At 45.8% G+C, this 8,903-nt stretch overlaps 1 protein-coding gene across 2 annotated transcripts in view; it reads right to left on the reverse strand.

Annotated features, from left to right (window-relative positions):
- The window catches only part of ABCA5 (ATP binding cassette subfamily A member 5), a 33,679-nt gene extending 25,010 nt beyond the window's left edge, over window positions 1–8,669 (reverse strand). For both annotated transcript variants that reach the window (XM_009646150.2, XM_035901548.1), the window contains exons 1-10: window positions 8,554–8,669; window positions 7,815–7,928; window positions 6,892–7,096; window positions 5,364–5,522; window positions 5,058–5,155; window positions 4,040–4,269; window positions 2,408–2,549; window positions 1,467–1,655; window positions 959–1,106; window positions 19–187 (exon numbers count right to left, since the gene is read on the reverse strand). In XM_009646150.2, coding sequence (XP_009644445.1) covers window positions 19–187; window positions 959–1,106; window positions 1,467–1,655; window positions 2,408–2,549; window positions 4,040–4,269; window positions 5,058–5,155; window positions 5,364–5,522; window positions 6,892–7,096; window positions 7,815–7,919 — 1,445 coding nt within the window. In that variant the 5' untranslated portion in view covers window positions 7,920–7,928; window positions 8,554–8,669. The remainder of the gene's footprint in view (window positions 1–18; window positions 188–958; window positions 1,107–1,466; window positions 1,656–2,407; window positions 2,550–4,039; window positions 4,270–5,057; window positions 5,156–5,363; window positions 5,523–6,891; window positions 7,097–7,814; window positions 7,929–8,553) is intronic.
- Window positions 8,670–8,903: the final 234 nt, after the last annotated feature.

Below are 8,903 nucleotides of genomic sequence, written 5' to 3' on the forward strand. Positions count from 1 at the left end.
ACAGGGCAGGAATTGTACCTGATGGCTTCTTTCCCCTGAAATTCGGAAGGCATGGGTTCAACTATCTCGCTGAAACTCAAACTGCCATTGATGCTGCTCTCATACAGCTCCTTGTAATTTTTTCTGCGCTTTGCCCAAAACGAGGGCTTCATAAAGAAGAACGGCGTGCGACGTAGTCCAAACTCCCCTGCACAGTAAAGGGAAAAAGACAATTTCTTAACAGTAACCGCAGATATTCCTCAGCTTTTGGGTTTTAGCTACAAAAGCCACGAGGCATCCTGCTAAAAGCTCAGGAGCCAGCCCACACCTCCACTCTGGAGGGACTTCATCAGCTGAGTTTACATGACCTGCGTTTAAGCCACGGTTGCCATCAGCACTGCTAGCAGGTTCCAGTTTTGCCAAGTATTTAAATATACGTGCAAATCTCTCTCTATGCAAGAGAAACCCCCAGTGCTGAAAGAACGGCGACTTAAACGCGGGCAATATAAAGCCAAAGAGATCAGAGGCAAAGAGCTGAAGGGCTTGATCAGGCATTAGTCAAAAGACTAACAACTTTATTCTACGTTTCATGTTAAACTACTGCCGTCTCAAGGAAAGGTCTGGAACAGGCAGAGCACTCTTTGATTTTCAACCCTGCAAGAGCAGATTGCAAAGGCTGAGCCCCTCGTTAACCCGGTAAGGAAGCTTTTCCTTTAGAAAGCGGGAAGCCAAGTTTACCTGGTGTAGCTAAAGGCCATCGATTCTAAACATGCTAACAGCCCTCCTCACCTCTCACAGCTTTAATAGGATATAAATTATTTCAGCTAAAAGCATTCCGAGTCACGGCGTAAAATAGATTTGCGAACAGCAGCTGAAAGTAATTCAGAAATGCCAGCAGCCGCGCCAGCCTCGGGGACATGGGACTTCAGGGAATCGGTGATGCCAGCACAACTCAGTTCAATTTTTCTGAGGAACGTACCTGGGATAACCTGATCAAGGTAGACAGCGACCAGCAGATAAAATATGCTATCCAGCACCAACAAAATAAGAGAGATAAAGAGCGGGTAGGGACCGCGATTTAGATTTGAAAACGTTGCACCATCTTCATAATCTTCCAGATGCATGACCTGCCAACACACACAGACCAACAGAGACGTTACCCACCGGCGCTGCGCTGGCCTGGCAAGACATGATGGCACGGGGCACTTAGCAGCAGGCAGGAAAAAAAAAAAAAAAAAATGGAAAAGTGTCTGAGATCACGGCAACGAACACAAGGAACAAGAGTTGCTTGGTGGTGCGCTGTCTTTTACTTGACACTAAATTGCCATGGGGAGCTATTAAAAGAGGCATTTTTCCCCACCATCATCAGTTTATTAAAAAAATAATAATATATATATATATTTAAGAATATATATCACTACCCGTTTGAAAACGATGCAAGACAAAGGAGCACGACGAGGTTGCAGCCGGAGGAGAAGGTTATTTACCTGTGCGACGCCGATCAAGAAGCTGCACTGACACAAGGGGCTGAGAATCCACACGAAAGACTTGGGGAAATCTTCCAGCAGGACGATATTAAGGCCCACAAAACCAAAAGCCAGCGTTGCCAAGAACTCCACTATACCCACGTGCTTTGACTTTTTAAATAGAGGCGTCAGCATAAGTGCAAAGAAAACCTAGGGACGGATTAAAAAAAATATACGAAGGTGTTAGATTAAAAAAACCCCAATAATACAAGGTATAGAAAAAATGAAGTAAAAAGCTTCAGTTTTGCCTCTGATAACCGTATCATTTTCCTGGTCCAGTCACTACAGCATTCGCCCACATCCCACACTTCCCTTACCAACAGGCCATCGGGAGGGACAGATTTCCCAGACATGCCAGGTGATAGAGCGCAGAAAAATAGTTATAAAAGAGAACTAAGGAGTGCTATGGCTGAGGGGGCATATACAGCCTGGTCAGTCCCCCTTCTGTAATGACAGACAGTAACGAAATAACTGTCTCTGCCCTGGTTGCTTATGAACTCTGACAAGGAATTTGCTGTATGAATTAATTCTCTGACCTTTCATTAGGGTTTTATCATTACATGATGTAGCAAGAGCAAATGTTTAGAAGCGGGCATGGGTTTGGACTTCGAAACGGTGCTGTACAGTGCCTTCAGTTCAAAGACAGATGATTGCAAACTCAGATACTTCAGCAAGGAAAGATATTCCTGATAGTGATGGTTGAGACCTGTGCAACATCCATCCCAAACCAGTGCGGATCCAGGGAAGGGGATGAGGGCAGGTGAGGCACCCGCCACCGTTCGGCCCTACAGAAGCTGCATTTGTCCCAAATGCTTTAGGAGGGAACAAGGTAAGATGGGAAGGGACAAAAAAAATACCACAGGGATGGAATGACCGAATTCGTTGAGAGCAGGAATACTTACTGAAGAGATTCCATACAGGAAAAAGAGGAGAAATATCACAAAGGCACTGCTCTGGGGAAAGAGGGAAGAGGCCGTCGCAATCACCGCCATGAGAATGGACATGACAAAAATCAGGCTCATGTAGAGCAGCACCCAAGAAAGCCTAGGAGCAAAAATGAGGGGGGAAGAACAGAAACCAGTCAATGAATTCCCAGCCTGAATTATTCACACACAAAAATAGCTAAAACTACCATGCTTTAATATTCCGGGCAGCTGCACCAAAGCACAAGCTTGCAACAAAACAAGAGCCCCCAGATAAAGAGAGCTCTTGTAAACACCCCTGTAACTGTTCCTGGCATTAGAGCACACACATCAGTACCCACGGCATCGGAAAGACACAATTAGATGATTCATGTTTTTCCTTTTTTTTTTTTTTTTTTCCCTTTAACTTGCATAATTAATTCCCTGGTATAACCAAAAGAGGGTAACTGAGTAGTAGGTTTTAATAATTAAAGAAATTCTATTTAAAGTTTAATACACTCGTCATTCCAGCAGCTGTGCAGGGTAATAAAATCCTTTTTTTTTTTAAAAAAAAAAAAAAAGTAGAGATGCAAGTCCATGAGCAATTCTGATCTCGAGGAAAAAAAGGGTGGATCGGGTACATGTAGTAAAAAATGACACATCTTCCTCAGAAGCAAGATGCTGAGTTGTATTCAGCGGCCGATCAAAGCCGCGTTGCCTTTGCGGATTGCTCCCATTTCACACTGGGGAAAGTAAAATGGTTTTCTCCAGACCAGAGATGCTCAACGCCGATGTGTGAGCAGGGACAGTGGACCAGTGCTGCGGGTGAAGGACTCGGCTAAATAAGCTTCGCTACCAAGGATGTACCGCAAGCAAACAGAACTGACTGCCAGGAAAAGAGCTCGGGTGCAGAAATAAAACAAAAGCAACCAGAAAAAAAAAAAAATAACCCAGGCAACCCCAGCCGGCTGTTGTGGTGCAGGAGGGCAAGACGCTAAAACGCCGTCGGCCGCCGCGGCAGAAGGCAAAGCTAAACCCACGTTTAGCTCTGCAGCTACCCATGATTTCAAATCAGTACATCCTCTCATTTTGAAGAGAAAAACCCATTATATTGCACAGGGGAATTTCCATCGGGGTAAGGAAACAAATTAAAACCTGTTGCTTTGACGGCTCTGTCACATTAAAACTATAGAGTGAGATTCATTTAATCACGTGTCACAGAAATGCTGCTGATAAACCCTCAGAAGAGACTGCAGGCTACCTGTTGAGCCTCCAGGAAAGGAGGTATGAGCCAAAAATATTTAAAGCCAGCAAAAACCAAACTACATAGAAGTCCTGTACATCATCACATTTAATCCCTCTAAGTCTGGCGTAACTTTACATGCATAAGTGCAACAGCATTTACTTACTAAAATATTCCTAGTTTCATGATACTGCAAGTATCTCTGTTTGATTTTACAGAGTATCTCACTTCCAGGCTGTTTACAGTTCACCAGACTGAAAACCATTAAAAAAACTGGAGGATGAGATAGAGCGGCTTTCCTAGAAAGTGTTATTTTTTTTTTTTTACTATGTCTTTATATATTTTCTGTTTCTTTTATAAAGAACAGGTCATACCAAAGACTCACGTACCAAAAGGCGGTGTCATGAAGTCCCAATATTTTTAAGAATTCCTTCAACTTCCTCTCCTTTTCTGCCACAATATGAATGGCCAAATAATACCCGAACGGTGAGAAAGCGATCACTAGGTAAATTAAAATGATGGCACGAGGAAAATTATCTATTTCCACCACGGCAGCCTCTCCCATGACCATTGCTCTTGTCAATTCAAGTTGTTCCCAAACCGATTGATTAGTCTTCAGCTGAAAGGAAGAGAAGGAAGAGATATTTTGGCATCGCTCCTGATTTTACAGCCCCATCCCACCCAGCGGCAGCGACCCCGGCTCAGCCCCCCCACACCAGCGTGTGGCACCGTCCTCTCCATCCCCGCTGACGGAGGGAGCTGGGGACCCCGAAACCTTACTGTCCCCAAATCCCAGTCCAAAAGCACGGGGATTGGAGCCTATCTGAACACCTGGAGATAAAACGAACGATTTTCCAATTCCCATCGCCTAAAAAGATGAGACTCGCTCCCACCGCGAGCGGCACAACGGGAGAGAAACAGGAAAAAGGGCATCGCTGACAAATCCTGACAATAAAATAGCAAGGCAAATCCTGCAGCCCCTTTTGGTACAGCTTAAACAGTATTTTGGGGCGAGCACTGACAAGCCTTCGCGTTCCGACAACTGCCATGATCATAGAATAGAACCATAGAATCCAACCGTTAACCTAATCCTGCCATCCCACGTCTAAACCATGTCCCTAAGCACCTCATCTATCCTTTTAAATACCTCCAGGCATGGTTGATGTGTGGTTCAGGCTCGTTTGGACCCAAATGAAGACAAATGTCTCCATTATCCAGCTGGACAAGAACACTTCTGTACAAAACACGGCAAAACTCGGGTGAAATCTTCTGCCTGCTCATCGGATTCAAGCTAATTTTTGATATGGCATTTTACACCACTAATAGACAGCATCAGAAAAACGCTCGGAGCCAAGGCAGTCCACAGCTTCGGGTCTCCTTGGTCTTGTGTTACTCGTTCAGAGTTACCTGTATGATGGCAGCATCGATGCAGGCTTGCAGAGCCGTAAACCCCGAGCTCCAGTACGTTACCGATTCACATCCTTTCCGCAGGTTGGAGCAACTGGCTGCAGAATAAAGCAGGGCATTTCAAAATGCAGAAAGCTGGAGTTACAGCCATCCTATCCCCAACGTAAAGAAGCTTGAAGAGAGCCCTCAATGGTAGAAAAAACTTCCAAACCCCAATATATCCAACATCCAGCCAGAAAAGGAAAAGAGGGTCCGATTTTTCAGTTTATCCCCTTACAGCGCACATCTAAGAGCGTGCACGATTACCTCTGGATTCCATATAAATAGAAGACATCGCGACCGAATCGGGAAACCTCAGCTGGTAGGACATGGCATCGTTGAAGACAACCCCCACGAAGTTGGAGGGTTTCGAAGCGCTAGCCTCTTGCAGCTCCTCTTCGCTTAAATACTCCTCTGTGATGATGCCTGCGAGACGGAAGAAATTATCCTGTTGATTTTAGGTATCAGCACAGCAGGAAGGAAAACTGTGCAATGGTGTTTTAAAGAAGTGCCAGGCTAATCATTAATGATTTATCTGGGTTGGGATATATATAGTGGTGTATTTTTGTCCTAGTCAAGGAAGTGTTTTCCTGCACAGGAACCTGCAGGAGCGCCGCTCAGCAGCAGGGTGGGTAATTCAAATTTACCCCCGAGTCTTCCCCCTTTTTCCCCCACCATTTTTTGCTGCTCCAAGAGCTTCTGCACCCCCATCCTCTTAGAATCACAGAATCACTTTGGTTGGAAAAGACTATCAAATCCAACCGTTCCCCTAACCCTGCCATCCCACCACTAAACCCTGTCCCTAAGCACCTCATCTGTCCTTCTTTAAAATCCCTCCAGGGATGGGGACTCGACCACCTCCCTGGGCAGCCCCCTCCAGAGCCTGACAGCCCTTTTGGTGAAGAAGTTTTTCCTAATGTCCAACCTAAACCTGCCCTGGCAGCAGCACTCCAAAACCAGTGCTTTGCAAGAAGGGCAGGTTAAATCTGCGCAGAGGGGCAAGTAAGGGGGAAACATGGTATTTTGCCCCTGACTTCAGCAGAGGACAGGAGGAAGATGGCTGCGAAGGCAGGACATGGAACTGTTTGAGCTGAGGGCACCCGTAAGGAAAACGCAGATCTCGGGCTGGGCTGTTTCTCCGCGGCACCTTTGAAGCATGCATACCACAGGGAAGAGAATCACAGACACCAAACTAAAAATACATCAGAGTGGTTTTGCAGAGACGAGTTCCCACCAGCTGTGTCAGCTGTGCAGGCAGAGCACGTCAAAAGGGAAAAAAAAAAAAAAAAAGAAAAATTGCTTTCAAAAGGTGACACAGCATAAATGGGAATGGTCATTTAAAAAAAAAAATAAAACTGAAATGGTGTTTCGATAGTGACAACAGCACAGAAAATGCGACCCGATGTATCTGCAGGACAGTATCATTTCCTGAATTTGCCCCAGGACAAGAACTGATGAGCCCTAGAGCTGTTCAGGGGCTTTTCATACTTCGCCTTTGGGTCCTCCAAAAACCTTTCCCGTGGCCACATAACACTCGTTGGCTGCAATAGAATGCGAACGGCTTTGAGATGGCAGTGCCAGAACATTTGCCAATCAAGCAAAAAAAAAAAAAAAAACCCAAAACAACCCAGCAACAAAAAAACCCCAACACCTTCCCAGTCTGTTCTCTATCTGCGATGGAAAAGAAATGCCTTTTTTTTTTTTTGCTGTCAGCAGTGACAGCGAGCTCCCTCTTTGAACCCCAGCCACAGCACGAGATAGACTGAGAAAAATAAAAGGCTTCAGTTCTGCATACCATCTTCGAAGTTATCAAAAGCCACTTTCTTCATGATTTCTCGTGCCATTCGGGTGGGCGGTGTGTACCCGATGACAAAATTCACCAGCATGGAGGTATCCAGCGTGCCGAGGTTGGTGTTGGCGACCTCGCTGTATTTCCTGTGCGGATGCATCATGCTCATCAAAATCAGCCAGAACAAGAAGAAGAGTGGGAAAAGGACCTCCTGTCCAAAGAAAGAAATATGAAAGCTTCAAAGAGCAGTCGTCAAAAGAAGAGTTTCCAGAAGTTTATCTTAGTTACACGAAGATTAAAGGAGGGACTGTGAGTTTAATTACTTGACTGTAAACTTCCCCGCACGTTTTCAATGCCACAGTAATTTTAACGCCAAATCCTTCTCTGGCGCTGCAGCAGGATTTTAATCGCATGCCTCGGCAGCCTGAGCAGCCGCTCCAAGGTACAAAGGGATAAATTCTGCACGCTTCAAGTATCAGCAGACCTATGCTATCTGGAAAGCAGCAAAACACAAGCCATGAACCATTAAACCAAGCACTGCACCGTCCCTTCTTCACCTCAAAATTCAGCTTAAAGTACCACACGCATCACCCATGCACAGGGCTAAATCGTTAGAAAAGGATAAAAATCCTTTGGAGAGGTTTAATCCCACCACAGTGCTCAGTTCTGGGCGCAAGAGTTTTTAAAAGTGCATTAAGATTGCAATATTAATTCAAGGACATTTTCTGGATAATGCCTTCCACATTAGGATGCATTTGCAACCAAAGGATCCCAAAATACCTTCTGGAAAAGCCTATTTCAACCCCAAATTCAGAGCAGACCTTGAAGCTTCAGAAGCGTAATAAAACAGAGCATTGCCTGACTCAGGAGCCACTTAAATGCAGAATAACTGCAACACGAAGGCAGCAGTAAACAAGTACGCCGCTTACCTGAACGCTGCTTTTTTTAGTCCTGCACTTAATAAGACAGTTCTTGAACAAGAGAGCTCGGGTTTGTCTCCACACTCCTGCTTCTCTTGGGGTAGCCGGTGCCATTTTTCAAGACTAGTTTAAGAAAAAAAACCAAACCACCACATCTGCATTAACTGACAAAATAATTTAAAAAGCAAAAGCCAGGCAGCTGCAGCACTCAGCATCTCCTATTTTTTTTTATTTTCATATATATTTTTCATTTTCAATTTTTCATCCTTGAAATGCCTTCCAATACGTGTGCTAGATGCCCGTTACATGAAGAAATCCAGCTGGGTGAGGCCACGGGACACGACCCGAGCACCCACCCACAGGCAGGATCAGCTCCACGCAAGCTCCTACGACTCCAGCAAACCTGGGCTTATTTTCATTTTGCTACATCTAGATTACAAACCCAAGTCTTTATCTCGGAGCACAATTCCAGCGCCCACCACGTGAGCTCAGGGCAGCCAGCCAGAGCCACGCATCTGAAAACAAGAGCTATCTCCCCCCAGGCAAACTGTTCAATTTACCATGAGTAACCCCCTTTTCATTCTGGAGCAGATCCAACACCACTTATTTTCCTCTTTATTATTTTTTACCTTTTCATTAGGCCAGCTGCACAGCACAGTAGCGCTGAAGATAATCTTTGGGGGGAAAAAAAAGGAATAAAGTAAGACTGAAAAAAAAAGAGGCAGCATCCCATGCCACCAGGACGTACCTGGTGGGGGACAGCACGGCAGGCTGGGGAACCTCCACGTTTTTATCCCCAGTTTTGCCCCCTCCTCGCTGCCTGGGGTTCGGAGTCACTGGTCAGCCTACATCTCTCTCCGCTTCCTCGCCTGTGAAGTTGAAATAGAATCGTGAGCGGCTCAGCGGGGTCAGCTGGAGACGCAGCGCAGGTCTGCACGCCACCACCGTCCCCCCCAGCACCCCGGCCCCTCCGGCCCCCAGTCCCACCTGCAGCAACGCCCACGTGCCGCAGGTGAGCAACCCGGCCATTTGCCAACATTTCAGCCCGAACGCAGTGCGGATTCTAAGAATTCATCCGTATTCCACGTTTTACAGCTC

This window comes from Egretta garzetta, unplaced genomic scaffold (assembly GCF_000687185.1).
Source record: "Egretta garzetta isolate BGI_Z169 unplaced genomic scaffold, ASM68718v1 scaffold19, whole genome shotgun sequence".
NCBI lineage: Eukaryota > Metazoa > Chordata > Aves > Pelecaniformes > Ardeidae > Egretta > Egretta garzetta.